At 35.5% G+C, this 24,085-nt stretch overlaps 3 protein-coding genes, 1 long non-coding RNA gene and 1 other non-coding gene across 12 annotated transcripts; 1 reads left to right on the top strand and 4 right to left on the bottom strand.

Annotated features, from left to right (window-relative positions):
- Nucleotides 1-898: 898 nt before the first annotated feature.
- On the top strand, nt 899-2,756 carry QUL2 (QUASIMODO2 LIKE 2). 2 transcript variants are annotated; one of them, XM_090313423.1, is made up of 4 exons: nt 899-1,040; nt 1,358-1,508; nt 2,177-2,414; nt 2,557-2,756. In XM_090313423.1, the coding sequence occupies exons 2-4, from the start codon at nt 1,449-1,451 to the stop codon at nt 2,754-2,756; spliced, it is 498 nt and encodes a 165-aa protein (XP_090169549.1). In that variant the 5' UTR covers nt 899-1,040; nt 1,358-1,448. The 2 variants fall into 2 exon arrangements, with proteins under 2 accessions (XP_090169549.1, XP_090169550.1); XM_090313424.1 differs by having other exon boundaries at nt 904-1,040; nt 1,444-1,508.
- Nucleotides 2,062-6,683, bottom strand: LOC120075486 (Pentatricopeptide repeat (PPR) superfamily protein). Of its 7 annotated transcripts, none has more exons than XM_090313420.1 (5): nt 4,972-6,683; nt 4,805-4,880; nt 3,230-3,459; nt 2,904-3,111; nt 2,062-2,725 (listed from the first exon to the last, which is right to left on the bottom strand). In XM_090313420.1, exon 1 carries the CDS (start codon nt 6,618-6,620, stop codon nt 5,094-5,096), a length of 1,527 nt encoding a protein of 508 aa, XP_090169546.1. In that variant the 5' UTR covers nt 6,621-6,683; the 3' UTR covers nt 2,062-2,725; nt 2,904-3,111; nt 3,230-3,459; nt 4,805-4,880; nt 4,972-5,093. The 7 variants fall into 7 exon arrangements, with proteins under 7 accessions (XP_090169546.1, XP_038884846.1, XP_038884843.1 ...); XM_039028918.2 differs by having other exon boundaries at nt 2,904-3,023; XM_039028915.2 differs by having other exon boundaries at nt 2,062-3,111.
- Nucleotides 6,684-6,733: 50 nt separating this feature from the next.
- On the bottom strand, nt 6,734-6,806 carry TRNAA-UGC (transfer RNA alanine (anticodon UGC)). Its single transcript has one exon. It is a non-coding gene; the product is annotated as a tRNA-Ala (tRNA).
- Nucleotides 6,807-8,456: 1,650 nt separating this feature from the next.
- Nucleotides 8,457-13,440, bottom strand: LOC120076609 (SPFH/Band 7/PHB domain-containing membrane-associated protein family). Its single transcript, XM_039030486.2, has 10 exons — nt 13,096-13,440; nt 11,975-12,095; nt 11,817-11,884; nt 11,684-11,743; nt 11,440-11,598; nt 10,956-11,102; nt 10,433-10,647; nt 10,004-10,112; nt 9,786-9,916; nt 8,457-8,828 (listed from the first exon to the last, which is right to left on the bottom strand). Exons 1-9 carry the CDS (start codon nt 13,210-13,212, stop codon nt 9,812-9,814), a joined length of 1,101 nt encoding a protein of 366 aa, XP_038886414.2. The 5' UTR covers nt 13,213-13,440; the 3' UTR covers nt 8,457-8,828; nt 9,786-9,811.
- A 4,129-nt stretch (nt 13,441-17,569) lies between these two features.
- LOC150036667 (uncharacterized) lies at nt 17,570-21,527 on the bottom strand. The gene is made up of 2 exons (XR_016529433.1): nt 17,887-21,527; nt 17,570-17,782 (listed from the first exon to the last, which is right to left on the bottom strand). It is a non-coding gene; the product is annotated as an uncharacterized LOC150036667 (long non-coding RNA).
- Between the last annotated feature and the right edge of the window lie 2,558 nt (nt 21,528-24,085).

Genomic DNA, 24,085 nt, shown 5'->3' with positions numbered 1-24,085 from the left:
TTATTGTACTTGTCAAGATTTCATAATGAAAATTTAAATATACATTTTCCGTTAAAATAGTAAGCATATCCTAGAATGCAAAAACGTGGACCTGTAAGTTTTTCAAATAAATTTTTGTTTTATAAAATAGATAAAAAAAAAAAAGGTTTGTTACAAAAAAAAAAAAAAAGAAAGAAAAAAAAGAAAAAAAGAAAAAAAAAGAGTAAAGTTAATTGTGCTTAAAGAAACAATCAATTTACTACACTTCTGATCTTATGAGTAATTCAAAATATCTTCCTAAATTAAAGCGACAGAAGAATCCTTCATTTAGAACTAAAACAAAGCACGATTAGTTTAAATATTACACTTTTTACAATTAAAAAGAATATTAAATATTACTTGTTAGTTGTGTATTTTAATAAATTGCTACCGACATTTTCTACATTCTTACAGACTATAATACTTCGAAAATATTTTACAAATCTAATTATTGTATCTCTTGATATTCCGAATTAATTAGATATATGCGCGTTTTAAAATTAGAAAAATAATTTAAAGAATTCTCTTCTCTTCATTTTTTTTATTCAGAATGTCATTTAGTTATTTAAAATAATATAAGAAATTACTCTAGAGACATTTTATAGCTATTCTTCAAAATTTGGGGTAAAAAATGGTACATTTTAATATTGACAAAACATACATATTTTTACAAACTCGAAACAAAAATGGTATATTTTTAAAACTCTAAATGCATACATCCATCAAAGTGACTAAAGAGAATTATCCTTTTATATATTTGTGGGCGGAAAATTCAAAATCCAATTCAATTTAAAAATAGTTTTTCAATTAATCACTCAAAATGATGAGCTTCTAAATATCTTGAAACATTGGCGCTGTTTTTACAACCCCGAATCTTAGGAAAAACTATAACTGCTTTTATCGCAAGCTTGGATTTAAGAATTTTCGGTTCTATTAACTCACTTCCTGCATTAATTCCTCTGCTTCGCTTTAGTTTGGAGCATTTTCGTTCGTCAATTCCATGCCACTGTTGATACCGATAGGTATGGATCATTGTGATTTTTTTCATTATTTTTTATTCTCTGTTTTGTTTTAATTTACTGAATTTCTTCAAAAGATTCTTTGCAATGCGATTTTCAGTGTTTCCTTTTCTTTTTGCCCTTTTTTTCCTGTTTATGTTGTTAATGTGTTGTACTGTTAGTAGTCTCAATTCAGTAGTGAATTTGCTTGGGTTTTCCTCTTGTTTTGTAATGCGGATTGATTTTGTAACTATCGACTGGTGAAATTGAATTATAGTAGTTAAATGACGGATTTAAACATGAATATGCATTTTTTTTTACTGTTGATCACTTTTATGTAGTGCGCAAAATCTGGAATTCTTGACGGAAAGTAAGCATGCTTGATTAGTTAGATGATGTTTGGGCTGCTGTTGTAAAATGTTTCTAGGTTGAATGAATGGATCATCGAGGAACTTCAACTCCATGTATAATCGAGTTTCACAGTTGAATATGGTAAGCTTCCGACTCGTTGTGCATTTTTTACTTTTAGTTTCATTAACAACAGTCTTTGGAGGATCTTCTTCGATTATCATCTTCGACCCTGTTGCTTCTGAGCCTGAATCTAACGATTATAGTACCTTCATAACTAAATATAGCGATTATAGTAATTTTTCTATTTTGTTGATGTGCATCAATGATCTAAACATAGGTCAAGATTCATGGTAGAAAAAAAATAAGTCTGCCTTTGAGTTGGATGATACCAGAAATTATTCTCATCAAATAGCAAAGAAGATAGGATTAAGGAATGACTCTGAATTTCTTCAAGCTGGTGTGAGTTTCTAAGCATTATAGAAGGAATTTCTGTACTTTTTTGTTACATAATATGATATTAAATTTGACTTCACCCGTTAACTTAAGCTTTTAGGTTAATCAATGATTAAGATGACATCAGAACAAGTGATCAAAGAGATCTTTTGTTCAAACCCTTACTATGTTATTTCCTCACTTGTTGGATCTTCTTCATATTTAAAGCCCACAAATGAATGAGGGAAAGTGTTAGATGATATGATATTAAATTTGCTTTCACCCATTAGCTCAAACTTTTGATTCAATTGACGATTTAACAGTTTTCCTTTTCCTCTCCTTCCTGTATCTTATTCCTGGCTTGGTTAATGTAACAGTTACATGTGCACATTGCGCTAGATATTGGTTGTCAATATACTAGTCATGGAGCTCATTTGACATCTTTGAAAGTTTGCATTGGGGAATATGAGGAATCAAATAGTCAAGTTCAGCTGGCTCTTGAGAGAGGTCTTCCAGCAATGATTGGCAACTTCGGTACAAGACAGCCTCCATATCCATCACTATCATTTGACATGATTCATTGTAGTCAGTGTGCTTCCAGTAAGAACATGATAGGTACTTGAAGACACTGAAACCAACCCCCTCCTATAACAAATAAAATAAAAAAGAGAGGAAAAAAATGGATATTTTAGTTTCCCTTGTATGTGTATTGTAAAACGTATAATTGTGCAATAACTTTTGAAATTCCTGATTGAAGTAAACCGTCTACTCAAGCCTGGCGGATATTTTGTCATGCCTTCACCCAGCAGCCGAGCAGCAACTAGGTGGAAAGGAAGATACACCTCAAAAATGATTGAAATGCTAGAATATTGTTGGAAACTTCAAGGTTGGTTGTGTGGCAGAAATCAACCGATGCTAACTGCTATCTGTCACGTTAAGGATCCTCCTCAGAACTAACTACTTATTTCAGGCTAACTATTTACGTTTTTAAGCTTTTTTTTGTTCCGTCTCTGTTGTTCGATATGAACACTGTAGTTAGAAGTCTAAACAAAATTGTTGAACCGATTTGCTGATTCTCCTTTTGCAGGAAGAGAGAGTCCATACCTCTGTGTGGAATGGAAGATGACAATCAAACGTATTATAAGCCCCTCACATCATGTTTGGTTGGACCAACCAACAAACAGGCCTGAGCCTTTTCCCACTTACCCAAGAACATACGATATGCTGCACGCAAACGGGCTCCTTTCACTAAGCAAATCAAAGAGGCGCAGTTTGACAGACTTATTATTGGAGATGGATAGAATACTACGTCCTGAGGTAATTCAATTGAATCTCTCTGTAATTATAATTGCAATGTATAAAGTATATTGTTCTTCTCTGCCTTGGAAGCTACAAATGATATATTTTCTTTTCTAATAATCTTAATTTACCTTTCAGGTTGGGTAATTTTCAATGATACGGCAGAAGTTATCGAGATGGCTCGCACGATTGCAATTCAAATGCGAGGGTGATTGACCTTCAAAATGGCAGCGAGGAGAAGCTACTCATCTGCCAAAAACCATTTCTGAAAAGATGATTTTGTTTCACATGGTTGAATCAGTCCCGGTAAGCATATGAAGCTCTGCATATAGCTTCTATTGGCTATAGTTGGCAGTTCCATCTGGTACAGTCAAAAGTATGAAAGCATCTCTAAGGATAATTTATCATCACATCACAACAAAAAAGAAAAACAAATTGGATCTATCACAATGATTGCCTTCATACAAAAACAATTACTTGAATATTTATTACTGAAAGATAAGAGTTAATCCTAAGTATTATTTGTAAGCTAAGGCACGTTGTATTATTAAAAAAACTATCAAACTTTACATTGTTTTTAATTCTTCGAAGACATTTGTAATATCGTGCTAATCATCTCAACATCCTGTAGGAGGTAAAATCTGATTAGCCTAATTGGTTCTGGTATATTTACTGCTTCTTACTATTCACAGGGGCAGGAATCAATTTGACTTCAGGTTCAAGGTGATGTAGTTCTGAAGAATAGTAGAGGCAAATTTGTTGTGTAGGGTTAGAGTTTCTTCCATGGCAGCAAAGCCAAAATTTTTGTCCAATTTTGTCCAGGCATTTCTTGAGATTCATTGATTCTCCCCTCAAAAGGGGAAATCGTTTTTTATGAATTTTTTTCCCTCTGTACAGAGTTATTAATGTGAAAATATAGAATAGGAAAAACAGGCACCAAAGCCATAGTGGATTTTTTATCCTTCTTCTCTGTGAGAGTGTTGTACAGATAAAATGTAAAACTCAAACTAACATCATTCAAAGACCTTTTAGGCATTGGCAGTGCCTCTACCTCTATTTGAACGTGAGAATTTCAACATAAATTGTGCAGAATGGAACTGAATATCCTCAACAGGTCTAGGGCGTGTTAGGAGTGATTTTGACATGGTTGATGTAACTTTCTGCCATGTTTAAAGGATACTTTTGTCATATTTAAAATCGCTATGAAACATGTTCTTTAATCATTCAAAATCAATTTAATGTATGATTTACATGTTCAAACTTGTTTCATACCATCAAAGTTGATTTAGAATCATCAAAAGCAGTTCCAGAGTGATTTTAAAAATGACAAAAATGTCTAACTATTTGGAAACCACTCTCAAACATGAAAAAAAAAAAAAAAAAAAAAAAAAAAACTCAGAAACATGGACTTTTTTTTTTTTTTTGAAAGACAAAAACATGGATTTAATCGTTCAAAATCATTATCATTTTTTATTTGTTAAAAACCACGTCTAAAAGTGTGAAACCAAACATTTAGTTGATTATGAATGATTAAAGACATGTTTCAAAAATGATTATGAACATGACAAAAGTGACTTTAAAGTAACCATTTCAAAATCATTTCGAATGCCCTTTGCAATATGTTACCATCAAAGAAGAGTTACCTTTGTTCTTTGCTTTGACATTCATAATTTAAGCCAGACATTGAGAATTAAAAACATCCTTACCCACAAATGAATTGGCCCTTTGCCCACTGATGTTGCCTTTTCAAATCAGTTAAAAGAAGTTTCCAAGTTCAAGCATCTGCTAGAGAAATGTAAACAATGAAACAATCATATAACAGAACCTCAGAAAAATGTATTATAAATAAGCAATAGTGAAACTAAAATAGTACCTCCAACACATCACAGAAGAAGTAGATGGAAATCACCTCAAACACCCAATCCTTTCAACTCAACACAGTCGATAAGTTTGCTTGACGATGTCATGAAGCGATTCATAATCCAATTAGGCATTTCATTTCAAATCCATTGCTGCTCGATTTCTCCTCCTATCTCTAGTGGTCATTTTCTCCCCATATCTCTGAAATATATCAGCCAAATCAACCAACCCAGCTTCTCTCAACCTATTCCCCACCTCTCTAAACATTACCACTCCCTCCTCATTTGAATAGTAATGCAAAAACTTGTTATAATCAAACCTTGGCACTTCAAGCCCTCTTTTCATAAGTCTCTCCACATACTTTGTGGCCTCCAATGACTTCCCACTCTTCACCAAACCTCCAACAAATATACTATCAAAATTCACAAGTGGATCCAATCCTTTCCTCCCCCTTTTCCCTAAATGTCCTTGCAACAACATTATATATGTGTGCATTATAGGCTCACACCCTCTTTCTATCATTTCCCTAAAAACTTGGGTTGCTTCATTCGCCCTTTTTAATCTCAAAAGTCCTTTAATCAATGCATGATATACACCCAAATCAGGTTTCTCAATTCTTTTCATTATGTCATAAGCTTCTCTCCTCCTCCCTCTTGCTAAAAGCCCATAAATTAGTGAAGAATGTACTGAATTATCAGCTTCAAGTCCTCTCTTATGCATTTTGTTGAACACGACATACGCTTGCTTCACCTTAGCTTTGTTACACAACCATCTTATCGTAAGACTGTAAGTTGAAGGAATCAAATCATTCATCCTGTCTGATCTCACTGCTTGGAAAAGTTTCAAAGCTTCAACGAATTTATTGGTCTTGAAAAGAACATTCATCATCTCCTCCACAGCTTCCATTTCAGGTTCAAACCCTTCATCCACCATTAAGTTCCATATCTTTGAAGCTTCAATCAAATCCCCCACATTGCAAAACCCCTTAATCAACCATTTATAAGTAACCCCATCAGCTTTGATCCATTCATTCAATTTCATAACTAAAAATTTAGCCTCATCTACTAATTTACAGCCACACAATTTCTCAACTACTTTATTCAAAGTCACTAAACTATAACCAAACCCATATCCATCCATCAAATGGAAAAACTCTACACACTTCTTCAACTCTCTGGCCGCCGCCAAAGTTCTCAGAGCAACAACAAAGGTTTTATCGGTAACCAACCGCCGCCGGCCCATTTCCTGAACCAAACCCCATAAGAGGTCGATATTTCGTGATTTCCCAACAACATCAATCAACTTATTAAAAGACACCGCCGTGTGAGTGAAATTAGGGTCGGTTTCAGTGAATTGGAAGAAGCGATAAACGGGACGCCATGAGAGAGGAAAGGTGTTGCATACCTGGAGGAAGAATTCATGTGAGAGGTTGAAATTGCAGGCGAGAAGTTTGGAGTGAAGCTTGAGATCGGGGGAGTTCTGTTGCTGATATAGAACGGTACAGACACGGCGGAGGTGAGTCGGGTTGATTGGCGGAGGAATATTGTTGTGGGGAGTGGCGGCCACCGTGGAATCGGATGTAAAGGGCGTAAAACGTTGATGAAAGATGAAGGTAAATGAGAACTTATTGATAATAATTCGTCGATTTATAATGGCTGCCATTTTCTTTCGCAATTAAAGAGGGAAATGGAGAAAAATGAAGCAGGTTGGGATATAAACTAGAGATGAATAAACCAAATTGAGGGGAAAAAAAAAGGAAAATAAGGGGAAAAAAATGGAGATGCAGGGGATCGAACCCTGTACCTCTCGCATGCAAAGCGAGCGCTCTACCATTTGAGCTACATCCCCAAGTTGTTGACTTCAAATTGTATTCATTTTATATATTAACAATTTCGACAATTGCTACTTTTATTTTTTTTTGAGAAAACAAATAGGGATCCAATCCTTTCAAAAAAAAAAAAAAAAAAAAAATTTAGAGAGTACACTTGCAAAGTGCGGATGTTAAATTAGAAGGGAAAAAGGATGATTTTGTTCCAATAAAAATAGACTTCTTAGTTAAATTACATTTGATGTACTTGTTTACACGAGATTTCAACTCTAACTAAATTTGAATTTGTATTAATTTTTGCGCGTATTCAGAGGTACCATATCTAAAGTATGCTCCTCTAAATTTATTTTTTTCAATAGGTACTTGCCAGGAAGACTAGAATATTTGTTATCTAAGTTTGTAATAAACTAGAAGTTATTACAGACAAACCCTAATTTATATTCAATCAATTAAACTTGAAATGAAAAAAATGGAGACGTTAAACTATGAAATTAATGATAATCTTCCATTTTATCTCTCAAATCAAACAAATAAAACTTGAAAACTAACTCAAAACTCGCCTCATCATTGAGCCACCTCGCCCTGCTTGTCCCTAAAAGAAGTCCAATCTCGACGTAAGTTCAAGCCCAATAAGCTTAAAACACTGTTTGAGCGTGAATTGTAAAAGGCCCAACCCTTAAATTTGACTTGGATCAAAATTTGGGTCGATGCAAGTTGGCCCATTTGAATAATCCATTTTTTTTTTCAAACATCATTTTTTATTTTCTTAATCTAAATGTTATTAAAAATTTTATGAATTTTATATTAATTAAAAATCATGATTCTACATGGGATAACCAACCAATCAAACAACATTAATAACATTTAAGGAGGTGTTTGATAAATGGGTATGAGTCATTAGGTTGGGTAGATATTTATTACCCATGTTTGTTAAGCCCATAAAGAAAACTTTTGGATTATTAAAACCTTTTTTTACCTACTCAAAACTCCCTTTTTTTATCCTCTCAAAACTAATCCTAAAAATCAATATATTTTCATCTCTCTCTCTCTTCCCTCATCTTTAGCATTTGGATCCCCAAATATACTATCCATATTATATAAAAATAAATTGTATGATATGTGAAATAATAAAGTTAAGTTAGCAAGATTCAATATATATAAATACAATATACCAATTAGTAATTGGGATAATTACCTTCAATATATATATACGTACATTCAATATATATACATACTAATACAATATACCAATTAATTGAGCAGCAATATGAAATATATTTTGTTGGTATGTTTTATCGATTGAAGAGAATTAGAATTATTACAGTTTTTGAAAAGAATATATGAAAAATAATATATTATGTTTTACAAATTGAGAAAAAAAATTGAGATTGTCCAGTTTATGTCATAAATAATTTGAGAAAATACGTATATATTTGAAAAATAATCAACAATAGCAAAGCATAAAATTAAAAAATAGAAGAATGAAATAAAAAAAAACAAACAGAAAAAAATAGAACTAATCTCATTCCCCAAAAAACTGACTCAACTCAACTCTGCAAACAAACACAAATAATTTAACTCCCCAAATAATTTAACTTTCCAGATAATAATTACCAACTCAACTCAACTCAACTCTCTACTTTTATCACATACCAAACACACCCTAAGTGTTAAGAGATAGTAAATGTTCACTATATATTGAATTCATGACCTTTTCGATCTTTATCAAGACAATTCCTTCTATTGTCAACCCATGATGATTATTCTCAAAAGAAGTAATTCTATAGTTCATGCCATTAAACGTAGAGTTTCTTCTTTTTCCTTTTCTGTCTCCCAAATTTTTTTGAAATTATTTATTCAAGCTCAAATCACATTTTTTGGTACGTACTTTGTGAAGAAGACTTGTGTCCTAAACAAGAAAAGGCAATTCCAACGGCTATTTACGTAAGTTTTTTAAATATATCAGATCATGAAAATTGCTTCAAATTGGACTCAATCGGGTAGAACATGAGAAACGGATCACCATCAAACGCCATTGTTTCCTGCTCAAGAAATTTGTGGATTAGACAACATTAAAGCACCAAGGTTTAATTATTCACGACCCCAAATTCTCTTAATACATCTAATGGAAAAATGAAAGGCTAAAATATCATTTGAGTCCCTCTTACTTGGCATTTGTTCGATCTTAGTACTTGTACTTCAATAAACCTTAAATATTGTCCCTCAAAGTTAATTTTTATTGAAATTAGTTAAAGAATAATAATAATTTTCATGCAAGAAAATACAATATGTGAATATGTTCCCAAAATGTATACCGAGAATACTAGTGCAAATTAAAAGTTTTTTGCAAAAAAAAAAAATCTACAATAAACCAGGAGATACATGAAGCCTAGACATTTCAAAGTATATGGACTAAAACTGAACAATGTAATGACCAAAATGGTATTTTAACCAAAAATGAATTTGATTTAAATAATATGTTAAAATATCATTTTAATCCAAATACTTCTGATTTATTTATATTTTAGTCCTACGTAGATAATATATTTTCAAACAGTCATGCTGTTAGCTTATTGTTGGTTTTGCCAAAATAAGAAGAGGAATAATAAATAAATAAAATTAATCTTTAATAACCTTCCCTTTATATGGAAATGGTTTCATTTTGCCTTTTCTTATATGAAAATTATTATTATTTAACTACTAACAATTAAAATAATATGAAAAACTAAATTTAAGATATATTACTGAAAGTACATAGAATGGAATCAAAGGTACTCGATCAAAATGGTATATTAACCTAAATAATATCATGATACCAAAATTTCCCTCAGTAAAGTAAACATAATTCCTTGGGGAAAAAAAAAATTAAAGAAAGAACATATTATTGCTCCCAATATGTACCATAAAGAGGATTTTTCCAATGTGCGACTTTCAACTTGGTAGTCAATTTCCAAAAATAATGTCGAGAAAAAAAGAGAGAGAGAGAGATCTGAATATACCTGACCGTTAGAGGATAATCTTGGATCTACATTTCTAAGTTTCCCTCCCCATGGGCTTTTCTTGATTCATTTTCTGCCACCTGATGCAGGAAGTTTCCGAGCAACCTCTGATCGAAAATCATGTTTGGAACCTAGAAGAAGCAAAGCTACTGAGTTAAGTCGTAGACATCTAATGCATATGTCATATGAATGAATAAGCAAAAAAATATAGAACGTGCCTTGTCCCCAAAGAAAATCTTTGTATTATCAGCAATGGCCTCGATAAATTTAAGCTCGAGAAACTGGGGTGTAAGCTTCAACTTGTTGGCTTCTGCTTCTTTTAATCCACTAATAAAAAGATGAGAAGAACATAAATGACTCTTAAATCACCGATTGACCCGAAAACTTAAGTTTATGAGTAAAGATAAATTTAATATTATACTATCTAACAATCCCTCTCACTTGTGGACTTAAAACATGTAGAAGACCCAACCAAGTGGAAATCAATATTATTCGGGGAGGAAATATCATTGCAGGGATTTGAACATAGAACCTATATCGTCTTAATCACCCATTTTTATGAGTGAAGATAAATTTCATATTATATCATCTAAATGTGCAACTGCATTCATTTGTCACTTTGAAAAGCGACGAAAGGAGAGAAGTACCGGTAATAATTGGCATCTGCGAGACTTTTTTCACGAGCAAGATAGATGTGGTTATCAATTTCTTGCTGCCTCCTGGAACTCTCCTTCTCCATCAATCTCTGTTCCATGAGGATCCTGCTAACATTAGCATTCTTCTCGGCTTCACTAATTGCCATCTTTTTATTGGTCTCTGCCTCTTTCTCCACTACCCTTTGTCTCTCTATGGCAATTAGAACCTATCCAAGTATGTCCAAGATTGCATAGCATTAGAATTAATACACGCTGAAATATGTATTGAGGTCTATTCATATAAATATTATGGACCTAAAATACACCTGCAAAGGTATTCACGCTAAATGTTTTTGAATTAAAGGTGTAAACTCGGTTTTGAATTAACAATGACATGTGAGACTAAAGTATCAAACGATGCTCTTAATACAAGGCATACTTTCTACACTAGCCTTTTTGAGTCTGTAATTTATGCCTCTTTTTAAAACTCAAAGAGAACAAAAGAAAAAGTTATTTTCCCGAGTTAGAGATGCACCTTTGTACGTTCCACTTCCATGTCTTCAAAGTTCTTTTTGATAGAATTTGGGATGGTAGGTTTGGTTACACGAACACTGATTATTTCAATACCTGGAGCATAACGTGTACAGTCACCTTGGAGAGCATCTTTCATCTTTTCATCAATCTGAACATGAAAAGCAGTCACAGATAAGATGCTAAAGAAATGTTTGATTCCAACCGAGAAAGTATCTACGAGAAATTTCATGGAAACATCAGCTTTTACAGTCTTAAATGGATTCCTTGAAAGAATGCACAACTGAAGAAAAGAAAAATAATTGATACAAATGACTCTAAAAATAAGGCAGTAAATTGCCAAAATACTTGGGGTGGACAACAAACTTCAATAGCTAGAGTTTACTCTTCGCATAGTGCTCTTATCAGCTCTGCAGGCCGCTTGTGTAAATAGAAAAAATCTGCAAGCTTTAAAAGCAAGCACACATTTTATATTTATTTGTACATACCTGATCAAACACATCAATATAAACTTGCTGAAGACTGTGAGAGCTACAAAACTGATTGATTTCATGATGAATCTTGTCATATATCCATATGTTATCATAATTCACACCATAGTTGACCAGGGTGTCATACACATATTCTTTGCGGAGGCGATTGACAACCTGAAAGTAGCATCCTTATCAACTAAGATGAAGAACAAGAAAATCTAACACCAATTATCGTGAAAGAATTTCCTGGTAATAGCACCTCTATTTTCTCGAAGTTAATCATTACACCCCCCTTAGTACCACATGGAATATCCCTCACCTGCATGTGGGCACCAATTAGGACATCTTCAAAATGTTGAAATCCTAAAATTGGCATTAGAAATCTAATTTACTTGATCTGTCTGGAGGGTCACTTGAACAGGCACGAACTGGGTTAACAGCGGCAACTTCAAATGGAAACCTGAAATTTTTAACATGAATAAAATAAAAGCAGCAGGACATACGATCTTCATAACCATAAAAAAATAGGGTAGAAAGGAGAGACTTAAACCTGGATCCGTTATTGTCTTCAGAAGGGCACCTCCTCTCCAATATACTCCCACATGACCCTCTGGTACTTGGTGTAAAATAGAAAAGCTACTTTTCAAGTTTGATTGAGATGGAATCAGCACCTGCATGTATACAAATTATAATGCAGTTATAAAACAGCCTCTAGAATTAAGCAGATCAAGTACAGTGATTTAAAATTGTTCACTGTCCACATATAAGGGTTCAACAATAGGAATACGAAATAAACATCTACAAGGTGATACAATTTCTTGACCAGGTTTTGTGAATGTTAACAAGATTTGGACAGCTAAGACACCGAAAAAGTAAAGTTCACTTCTTCACTAAGTTGATTGCCCTAAAAAACTAATACTGATCCTAAATCTCCTTTATTTATTAAACTTAGCAGACCTGCCATGTATGAAGCGTGGAATTTATCACATTTACATAAACTGTTAGCTGTCTGCTTCACTTTGCTGAACGTTTTTTTTCTTATACAATGCAATTTGGCCAAAATTACTCGACTATTTCAGGCTCTTACTTTTAAAAGCCATGACATTTTCAATTATAGTGCGAGAAGATCAGATTCATAAGACTACTCTGTAATAGAAGCTGGATAGAAACTCCTTTCTTCGTTTTTTTTACAATACATCATTGGATTTGGTGAATCTCATACTCATACGCTTGATTTTATCATTGATGGCACTATTAACAAACTTTTGCAATAGACTCCATATCTATTTTAATCGATTGGATAACTTCTTTGTAACTTCCACATATGGCACTGGATATGAATTAAAAGAGTAAACAATTCAAACAATAGTACTGATGAACTTATTATAAATCGAAGAAACGTGTTCTTTAATAAATCAAACCAACAAACTAACCGACATAAGCAAAGTAAAACTCGAACGTATTAGCATTCCAACTTCTTTTCGCGACGAAGACAATCTAGACGAAAAATCTACGCATTTAGTTCAGACAAAATCCTTTGACCTCAGATAGAAAGAAAGCGGTGTATCAAAAATCGATTGTCGAAGACCAAGGCGTAACGAAATGAAATTCAAGAAACAAAAACACGAAACCTGCCGCGTTTTGCAGCTCGATAGGGAAGGGATAAAATACCATGGAAAAGATGGCGATGAAGGAGGCGAAAGCTGCGAGTATGGATGAGAAACTGCCGCCGGATTCTGGAGGACGCGGCTGCGGAGATGGCGGTTGCAGTGGCTGATTACGATCCATGGCGCGGTCTCAGTGTGGAGAAAACTGAATCAAACGAGTGGAATTCTGTAGTCTCTGCTTGGCGGATGGAATCCAACTGTTTTGCCAACGGAATGAAGAACTGCTGTAAGAAAGGAATTTCTTCAAGGCTAAGCTGTGGGAAATTGCTATTATTAACCTAACAAAATTTTCAGCTTAGAAAACTAACCTCACTACTTTTTCTAGGCAAATCGACGAAAATGACTCCATGGGGGTTTGACTTTATATTTTTGACATTTAAAAAAAATGTGTTTTTTTTTTTATCCATTTGATGATGAAAATGATATAAGCATGAAAATTTTTTGTTGTACAATTACTCTTATGCTCCTTTATTAAATTCTCACTTTTGAATTTTAACAACCAACCTACCAAATTGATTCACAAAAAATTCTCCACCAACATGCAACCAAAAAAATTATTATACAACCAAAACTAATTCACAACAATTTTTCCACCAAAATTAATTGTTTTACAACCCACAACAAAAAAAAAATTATCCACACAAAATTCTCTTCACGAAACTGTGATTCACAAAAAGTTCATTTCACAAAATTATCTCCAGAACGAAAAGTCTTTCATCACGTTCAAAACTTGTACTTCACGAAGTTGTGATTTTGTACACTCCATAAGAAGGTATGTATTTCATTTTGTATTTAATAGTTTGATAATTTGTTTCATATTAGAATTCATTTGCTTGTATTTATGCTTGCTTGATTGTTTTTTTTTTTCTAATGCCATAAAGAAATATATTTGAAAATTAAAAAAAATGAAAAAAAGACAGAAAAACTTTTTTTTAAAGGTACCTGGTCGAGCTTCACCGGGTACAAAAGAAATTGGTTGAAATTACCTGGATAGGCTTCACTAGGTCTACACCGGGCCTATGTTCACTATTAATGTGATCAACCTCCTTAGTGTTCGAAGGTCCGACATCATCGCCATCATTTGTGGGTAGGGGTGTACATAGTCCGGGTTGGGCCGGGTTAGAAGATTTTTGTGGACCAACCCAAAAATTCGGGTTGGCTAATAATGAACTTCTTTTTTGGATGGTCAACCCAACCCAACCCAAAATTTTTGGGTTGGGCCGGGTTGGGTCACCGGTTTTGTTTTTTATTTATTTTTTTTTTTTTAATTTGACTATTTTTTTTAAACTTATATATATATTCGGGTTGACCCGACCCTGAAATGGGGTAACCCGAATTTAATATTTTTTTTAACATTTTTAACCCAACCCAACCCAAAATAAAATCTAACCCAACCCAAACCCTGGGTAGTTTGGGTTGGTCGGGTTACCAGATTTTTTGAACACCCCTATTTATGGGTGAAGATGGAGGTAGTTCCAGTGGTGCAGGTGGAAGGCAAGGTGGCTCCATAACACGATTCATAAACTGAATCTCTTTCTCAGATGGAACGAGTTGCAATGTGATTCTTACCTGCAAAAAATTGTAATCATGAATAAATAAACTAAAAAGCTATAATCATGAATAAATGCTAACTCAAAAAGCTTAAAAAGAAACATTACGACCTGATGCGTGGTATGACATCTCAAAATTTGACCCAAAGACTTCGTCTCTAATCACTTTATATGGAAGAGAATATGAGTACGACCATCTCAAAATGCGTAGTATGGCATTGTCGTTCAATCTGTTTGCAACGCGACCAGATAATGATGAAATAGTTTTGTATGCCCATACTTATATGAAATGTAAGTGTGTATTACTGTACTTAAATGAATATTCATTAAAAAAAATTAACTAAATTACTTGAAAAGTATGGGAAAACTCGTAAAGACTGTAAGTCTGTTGTTTTTCATCTGTATTGCCCCCATACGCCTATATTTTATATTTCAGTCCTTGTTTGAATCGTTTAATTGTATTTACAACAATTTTCCTGCTCCACTCCTCATTACAAAATCTATTCCAATCATCTATGAACGCTAAATTTTCAAAATCTATTTATTTTTTTTCCTCTCTCTACCCATCATATCAAACTCATTAAAATAAACAATACAATTTTCATTGCATCAACATTGTTTTCAACTCATGGGATGAAAAAATAGAGTCCAACTCATATGCCATCATACCCTCATTGTCATTTAAATACTTAGCTCAAGTCTAACAAAAGAATTTTCTCCCCTCATAGTTCTCGTTGGATGTTTCAGTCCTGTAATAAGGTTAAAATCTATTTGGCTAAATGATACCTTATTCCTTAGAATATTAAAACTAATGACATCTCTCATAAGCTCCTCTACCTCTCGAAGAAAGATATAATGAATCAGTGGACCATTGAAGATGATGTTTGCGTTAGGGAGGGGACCAAAACATGTTTGTCTAAAAACATAGCTAATTGAATCTTCATTTCCAGTTCCATTATAACCTACAATTTTCATCAAATAGATAAACTAAAAGTCAACACAATACAACACATTGAGTCAGAATATCCAAAAAAAAAAAAAAAAAAAAATCCAATGTAAGTTACTACTTTTTGGCCTGGTCCTATGCTCGGTCGAGCCCGAGACTCGGCTAAAAAATAGTAGCTAGTTAAACTAAAGACTGCCCGACCCCGCCCCCTTCCTGGTCCCGAGTCACCCGATCCCACAGCTACTATTTTTTGGCCCGGTCTCATACCCAATTGTGTTGGAATGATGTCCTAAATCTAGTGTATCTTATGGTTTGTAGTTTTGTTAACACAGGTTATCTATCTAATAGAACCAGAGTTATTTTATTATTTAGACAACATTAATTCAATCCAATAAACTAATATCCAAGGTTATATAATGTCACTTGAATAGTATGTAGTTGACATACATGTGGTTCATGTTCAAGACATAACCTAAAAGGTCTGCAGTAAATGGATGAAGGTTGGGTGCCTCATCCTGAAAACACTGCAGATATGACCGACTTTGTAATTGTTACGTGGGATATAAGTGTTACAAACAATATGAACCATATTCTTCATGTAGAGACATGGGAGTGGAGGTATCCTGTATAAAGGAGTTTATACATAGACCAGAACGCGAAATAATTAGTTTTTCTTTATAACATCGTTACTTGAAGAAACTAATATTTCACTAGGATGATCATAGGAGACTTGACCTTAATTCTGAGTGAGTTGTGAACTTCTGTTTATGACGACAATCCTTTGATCTGAGGTGGAACCGAACTACTTGATAAACTCCCATCAATAACTCTTGTTGATGTAGCAGGCTCTTTAACAACTCTTGTTCAAGTTTCAGTAGTTTCATTGGAAAGCTCACGCAACACGATAGTTTCATTAGAAAGCTCACGCAACACGACTTTGTTTCGTGGACAGTGATCCCTTATATGATCCTCCTCCAGGAAAGTAGCGTTTGTTGACATAAACACCCATTTTCCATCAGATCATAAAAATAACCCCTTCATGTACCATTTGGGTAGCCTACAAAGAGACATAACCTCGACCATGTTTCCAACTTCTTGGGATTAGCCTCAAGCACATGTGCAGGGCAACCCCAAATGCGGAAGTGACGTAAACTAGATTTACGCCCGTTCCACAACTCCAGAGGTGTTCTTGCAACACTCTTAGAGGGAACACAGTTGAGTATGTATACCGTAGTCTCCACTGTGAAACCCCAAAACGAGTCCGGTAAGGAAGCGTAACTCATCATCAAGCAAACCATATCTAACAAGGTCCTATTTCTCCTCTCTGCTACACCATTTTGTTGAGGTATACCTGACACTGAGAGTTGGAAAACAATTCCATGTTCTATCAAATAGTCCTGGAATGTCGAGTCCAAAAACTCTCCACCTCGATCTGATCGAAGTGTTTTAATCCGTTTATCTAATGCATTTTCAACTTCAACCTTGAACTCTTCGATCCTTTCAAAGGATTCAGATTTCTGTTGCATAAGATAAACATACCCGTACCTAGTGTAATCATCAGTAAAACTGATAAAATACTCATAGCCACCTCGCGCTCGCACATTCATAGGACCACAAAGGTCAGAATGTACTAATTCAAGAGGCTCCTTTGCTCTATAACCTTTTCCAGTAAAAGGTCGTTTAGTCATTTTACCCTCAAGGCAAGATTCGCATACTAGTAAAGAAGTTTCTTCTAACTCACTTAAAAGTCCATTCTTTATCAATTTCTCAGTTCTATTAAGATTGATGTGCCCTAAACGAAGATGCCAAAGTTGGCCATTTTCTTTTGGAGAAATTCGTTGACGTTTTGATTGAGTTACGACATTTCTAAATAATTTACTATTATGGAGGGAATTAATGGCTAACGACCTAAGCACATAAATTCGATTCCATATTTGCTGTGAAAATAAAAATACCATCTTTATGAATAAACGCTTTATCCATATTAAAAGAGATAGTATATTTAAATTGCAATAAATACTTTACAGAAATGAGGTTCCTTTTTAGTTCGGAAACAATATATACATCATTTAAAACAAGAAACTATTCTGTAAAGCTAACCGAAGCCCTCCCACTGCCACAGCTGAGAAGACGTGCCTGGTGCCTACTCGCATTGTCATCTCACCAGCCTTCTGCTGTCGCCAAGATCTAATCCCCTGAAAAAAAGAACCAACATGGTTAGTGGCACCCGAATAAATTATCCAGGCAGAATCATCATTCTTCACTAAAAAAGTTTCAATTACAAGTAAATTATATTTACCTTTATCGGCCTTGGCCTTAGCCTTGGCTTCTTTCTTCTCTTTCAGATACCGAAGACAGTTTCTCTTCCAGTGTCCATCTTGGTTGCAGTGGAAAAACTTTCCCTTAGCAACCTGTGGACACTTCTTTAGGGCTACAGGCGGTGGGTTAGCAGGTGCCTTCCCTTTTCTCTTACCACCTTTCTTCTTCTTTTCCTTTGCAGAGTTAGAAGTAGAAGGTGCAGACTTCGTTCCTGAGGTCAAACATCTATGGAACGTCCTGGAGGATGAAGCAACATTTGCCTCACTCTTCTTCCTCTCCTTACTTTTCAATAAAGATTGGTAGGTCTGTAACTCGTTGAGGAGAGTTGTAAGGTTATATTTCACTTTGTTGAGAATCACATTTCTAACAAAGTGAAGGAAGCTCTTCGGCAAATAATGCAGGATTATGCTAACCTAGTTGTCCTTATCGATGGTAGACCCATTCAACCCTACCACATTAAAGTAGACCATCATGTTAAGTACATGTTCACGAACAGAGGTGCCTTCTTCCATTTTGGAGTTAAATATGTATTTAAAAGCCTCATGCATAAGTTGTTCAAACGGTTGTCCAAACATCCCCCACAGAGACTCCATGTTCTCAGGCGCTGAGACTATAGGCTCATGCTTCTTGGCAAAGACTTCAGAAAGGATTGCCAAGATATAGGCTCGGGCTTTCTCATTCGCCCTTGTCCATCGCTCATATGCCTCTTGAACATTTCGAGCAGCATTAGAAGCTGGAATAGGAGGACAAGCCTTCGTGAGAGCGAACATGAGATTCTCGATGATTAGGATCGTCATGATCATGTGTTTCTATGTTGCAAAATTATCGCCAATAAGTTTTTAGGCGCTTAGTAATGCCAACGTGGTTGTTGCCATTTTGAAAACTTTGCTAAAAATACAAACAAAACTTTATTAGGTTTTGCTAAACCACTTTTAAACCAATCAGTTTTGCAACACAGTTTCAAGTACCCTAAGATATAGACTTCTATTTTGCAATGATACCCCAGTGAGGCAAGACAAAAATCACCGATGGGGTGATCAGTTGCCTCTTCGCTGGGATGAGACATTCTCAACCATTAGGCAGAACCAACTCTTGGAACTAAACCTAACAGTCACCATTTTTCGATCCAGAATTATTAACCTTTAACAATTTCGTATAAGTGTGACCCCTCGCTTTCGGTGCCAGAGTTCCACCTTAATGAGTCCACCGTAGGTAAGAAGTGGATTAGGACAAGAGACTAAGCTACCTTATCCTCTTACAGGAGATCAAATAAAGAAACATGCAAAACTGTCATCCTTTAGGGGGACACTTCCAGGGTGCCTCGAGGCGATGTGCAGTAACTTTATTCAACCTAATGAGGGAGACCGAGGGATATGTTGTCGCACTTCCCGCTCCCACTTAATATGAACACTCTCTCCATCCACCTTGATATTGACCTACCTAAACACCATCCGTTAGGGGGACACGCCAAAGGTGCCGTAAGGTCGAGGGTAAACCTCACGGTGTGGACTATTTAGAAGAAACGTGGAAGGTTTAAGTGAAGCATCTTATGCCCCAAGTACCTCCCACTGAATGTTCTACCTAAGGTTCATTAACCTAGACAATCCGATTATTTATTTTAGTCTAAATCAACCTTTTAATCTTTGCTCATAAACAACGTTTGTCTATAAAAAATGAACAAGTTCAAGTAGTCACATTTAGACACTTTAATGGACTGTCCTTAACTTGCATGCATGCATCAAATCTATCTCATTCACCCTTCTAGGTAAGTTCCCAGGTAGGGGTGTTTCGTTTCCATCAACTTAAATACCCCAGCCTAGACAGAACTCGCCTTAAACAAACAGTCCCTTATAGATAGATTTGCTACACTTTAGCCTTTTATTTTCCAATTTAATCCTATTAAACTGATTAAAAGATTAAAGTCTTAGGGTTGCTAATCATATTAGAACCGTGATCTTAGGTCTATGTGATCAAGTTTTAAACACTTTAAAACCATGAATTAAACCTAAGTGAGCACTCATGTCTTTCTTATTTCTTTTAGTTCTAATTTCTCTTTAACTTTTAAAAAGAAACAACTAAAATCATTGCGCACAACGAGATGTTTATAACATTTATAAAGTAACCTATCTGTCATGCTTCATGCAATTTCCAGTCATTACTATACATAACTTTTATATAACGCGTAACAATCAAGAAAATATGCAATCATTCACCCTTATACTATAACAATTATAATATAAAGATGGTGCATGTCAATGCTTTTTATGCATGCATAAATATGACTCTTATATTATACGATGCATAAGCATGCTCTTACATAATTAAATCATGCTTCTCTAAATTATAAAAATTATAATAAAGAGATGATGCATGACTATTGCACAACCTAAGGTGGGATTGACTATATGTGCATACCATATGACATATTAAAAACATACATTGCATGTAATAAATAAAGGATTAATGGACTGGGATGAGCCTTTACAAAAAATCGGAATGAAATAACCCTATCTATTACATTTTTCATCAAGCAAACTGGTTCACAGGCAAACTGGGTCTTGAACCGTCAAGAGGACTCCATCATGTAGTAAACGCCATAGGTAAACGATTTTCCAGCATGTATTAAATGATAGAAGCAAAATTAAACGATCGCGTAGACGACAACGAGGCAGTAAAGTCTAGTCGTCTATGCGATCACTTAACGCGGCGAAAAGTAAACGATTTACTTTATGTTACTAAGTGATGAAGCTTGCTGACCTAAACGATCGTCTAGTGCGCGCGTGTTAAATGATACGCGAGCATCCCATCATCTAGATGACCCGATACTCTGCGATCGCATACCGATCGTCAATACGATGAGATCAACTCTTTATTGCATACCCCATCGTTTATCCAATGCGATAAACAGCGATCACGTACCCCATCGTTTGTACGATGTGATCAACACCGATCGCGTACTCCATTGTCTACACGATACGATCAATCCTTAATCGTCTCCTTCCTCGAAAAACCGCTACGTTTGCACCGATCTTCATCACGAACGACTCAAAACTCAAACAGACTTTGAATACAGACTCGGCCCAAAAAACGCAGGGGCCTTTATAAACAACCACAAATGTAAAAGAATTAAATCAAACCGAGGCTACCATCCACGAAAACATCCATTAATCCGCACATCCACAACAATTTAATCATTAAACAGTATAAAAATGCACCCACCAAGAACGTAAATGTCATTTCGTTACATCATATGAAATCGGAGTATCAAAACCTGGCTCTGATACTAATTGAAGGATCTCTTAACGAAAAGTTCCATGAGCGCGTTCGGATCGCTCCAATTTCACAGTGATCGAAATACACCAAATACATTCAAACGCACAGTTATGCAAACAAACAGTAATTAATGGCATGCTTTGAACAAGAAAAAACAAGGGAGAGAGTTCTCATACCAGTTGAAGACGGTCTTCAAACTTTGGAACTCAACGCAGTGGATGACCTCTACCCGATCAACCAACGCCCAGCAGATGCATCGACTACAGTAGCACGAACAACCGCAAAAACACGAATGCAGCGGGGATGACACCACTAGAAAAGAGCCCCAGGTATTCTCGGAGTGAGAACCTAAAACGTGGTCTTTGGTGAGTTTCGTAAAGGTAGGAGGAAGAACTAATCGTGTAGGGGATAAGCAAGTGGGAGAGAATATGAAATTATCGTATAGCAAGATGCTCATCGCTTAGGATAAACTACAAGATCGTGTAGATTTTACTAAACGATCGTTTAGAAAATAGAAGATGATCGTTTAGCAAATACGACACACTATACGATCATTTAGAAAGTTAACCAATCGTTTAGGACTTAGTGTGCGATCGTTTAGGCACTAGGTAGACAATCGTTTAGGCGATGAGCGACTATCGTATAGGCTCTCGATTTTAAGCATTCGATTACGTTTTCACACCAACGCGCTCCTTCGATCTTTTTCCGGACGAACGAACAATTCAACATGAAACAAATTTCATTTTTATTCATTGGTTACAATAACCGACATTGTTCCCACTAACGTACGTCCGAGAGATATTTTAGGTTAATTATCATATAATTAACCAATTAAATTAATAATAAATATAATCATATTATATTTTTACCCTATAATTTGCTATCACATATCTACTACAGTAATTTCTCCTCTACTTGATATAAATCATATTTATATCTAATTTCCTCTAAAATAATGTATCTCATACATTTAGCCAATTATCATATATAATTAACCAGTCCAATTATATCATATACAATCGAATTTCCCTTTGTCAATTTAAACATTTCAAATTAACCCAAACACTTATTCTCGAATTTATCCAAGTTACCTAGGGGACCTAATGGACCTATGGCTCGAAGATCTAACGGTCCGTGAATAGCTGACTAAACTCTTTAGCCACGAGATCTACCATCCATTAACTGTCAGGCATTTCACTAAAGACCAACAGCTGAACTCTTCTTACCACAGATATATTTCTGTATCCATCGGATATAACCAATCATGAGTACGATGACCCTTCACAGATACCCGTAAGTACAGTTGGGCCAAATTACCATTTGCCTCTGTAGTTACAACTCATTCCTTAAGTACCACTGATTCCTCTAATGAACAATACAACATAGTCCAACTATGTGTGAACACCTCTCGGGCCAAGAGAAGGTGTGTGGCGCCACATCGTTTAAGCCCCGGAATCAACCCTTAAGGGTGCTCCTTAAGTCCATCATAAGATTGCGTCCCAACTCTCGGCCCCAGGTACACTTTAGTAGAATGGTGTATCGGAAAGGAGAAACAGAACGTTGTTGCACATGGTTCAGTCTATGATGAGTTATGCTCGTCTTCTAGACTCGTTTTGGGGTTTTACAGTGGAGACTGCATGCAACATTCTGAACAACGTTCCCTCAAAAAGTGTTTCTGAAACACCTTTTAAGTTGTCGAGAGGTCGTAAACGTAGTTTATGCCACTTCAGGATTTGGGGGTGTCCGACCCATGTGCTTATGACTAACCCGTAAAAGTTGGAACCACGTTCGAAAGTTTTCCTCTTTGTAGGCAACCCCAGGGAAACGAGGGGTGGATACTTCTATGATCCGAGTGAGAACAAAGTGTTTATTTCTACAAATGCTATCTTCTTGGAAGAAGACCACATCCGGGATCATAAGTCATGAAGTAAGCTTGTTTTACGTGAGATTTCTAGTGAGACTAAGACTACTGAGGGTTCAACAGAAGTTGTTGAATAGGCTGACAAATCAACAAGGGTTATTGAGGTTGGTGCATCTAGTCAACCAGCTCAAGAGTTGAGACTGCCTCGACATAGTGGGAGGGTTATGCACCCACCAGACCGCTACATGGGTTTGACTAAAGCCCAAAACGTCATTTCTAATGATGGTGTCGAGGATCCATTGTCTTTTAAGAAAGCAATGGAGGATGTTGACAAAGATGAATGGATTAAAGCCATGAACCAGGAGATGGAGTCTATGTACTTCAATAACGTCTGAGAGCTTGTGGATCTGCCTGATGGGGTAAGATCTATAGGGTGTAAGTGGATCTATAAGCGAAAGAGAGGTGTAGATGGAAAGATGCAAACCTTTAAGGCTAGACTCGTGGCAAAGGGTTATACCCAGGTCGAGGGAGTTGACTATGAGGAAACTTTCACACCTGTTATCATGCTCAAGTCTATCAGGATACTCCTATCCATAGCCACATTTTATGATTATGAGATATGGCAAATGGACGTCAAGACTGTCTTTCTTAGTGGTAATCTTGAGCAGACCATCTACATGGCTCAACCAGAGGGGTTCGTAGTTCCTGATCAAGAGAAAAAATTTGCAAGCTTAATTGGTCCATTTATGGGCTGAAACAAGCGTCTCGATCGTGGAACATTAGATTTGACACTGCGATTAAGTCGTTTGGCTTTGATCAGAACATTGATGAGTCTTGTGTCTACAAGAAGATCATCAACAACTCAGTAGCTTTCCTGGTACTGTATGTGGATGATATCCTACTCATTGGGAATGATTATGGTATCTGACTGACATTAAGAAATGCCTAGCTGCCCAGTTCTAAATGAAAGATTTGGGCGAGCCACAGTATGTTCTAGGGATCCAGATCATTTGTGATCGTAAGAATAAGAGCTAACCCTGTCTCA

Source organism: Benincasa hispida, chromosome 4, assembly GCF_027475165.1.
Source record: "Benincasa hispida cultivar pf3 chromosome 4, pf3_genome.v1.1, whole genome shotgun sequence".
NCBI classification, from domain to species: Eukaryota; Viridiplantae; Streptophyta; class Magnoliopsida; order Cucurbitales; family Cucurbitaceae; genus Benincasa; species Benincasa hispida.
The sequence above is the reverse complement of the archived record's forward strand: the minus strand, read 5'-3'. Positions and strand labels throughout refer to the sequence as shown.

Coding starts and splice junctions, on each gene's coding strand:
- QUL2 (XM_090313423.1), top strand. CDS start 1,449: ATGAATGGATCATCGAGGAACTTCAACTCCATGTATAATCGAGTTTCA. Junction 1,509..2,176: donor GAGTTTCACAGTTGAATATG/GTAAGCTTCCGA, acceptor TTAATGTAACAG/TTACATGTGCACATTGCGCT. Junction 2,415..2,556: donor TTCCAGTAAGAACATGATAG/GTACTTGAAGAC, acceptor TCCTGATTGAAG/TAAACCGTCTACTCAAGCCT.
- LOC120075486 (XM_039028915.2), bottom strand. CDS start 6,620: ATGGCAGCCATTATAAATCGACGAATTATTATCAATAAGTTCTCATTT.
- LOC120076609 (XM_039030486.2), bottom strand. CDS start 13,212: ATGGATCGTAATCAGCCACTGCAACCGCCATCTCCGCAGCCGCGTCCT. Junction 11,744..11,816: donor TGACCCTCCAGACAGATCAA/GTAAATTAGATT, acceptor GCCCACATGCAG/GTGAGGGATATTCCATGTGG. Junction 10,113..10,432: donor GCAGATGCCAATTATTACCG/GTACTTCTCTCC, acceptor TCTTTTTATTAG/TGGATTAAAAGAAGCAGAAG.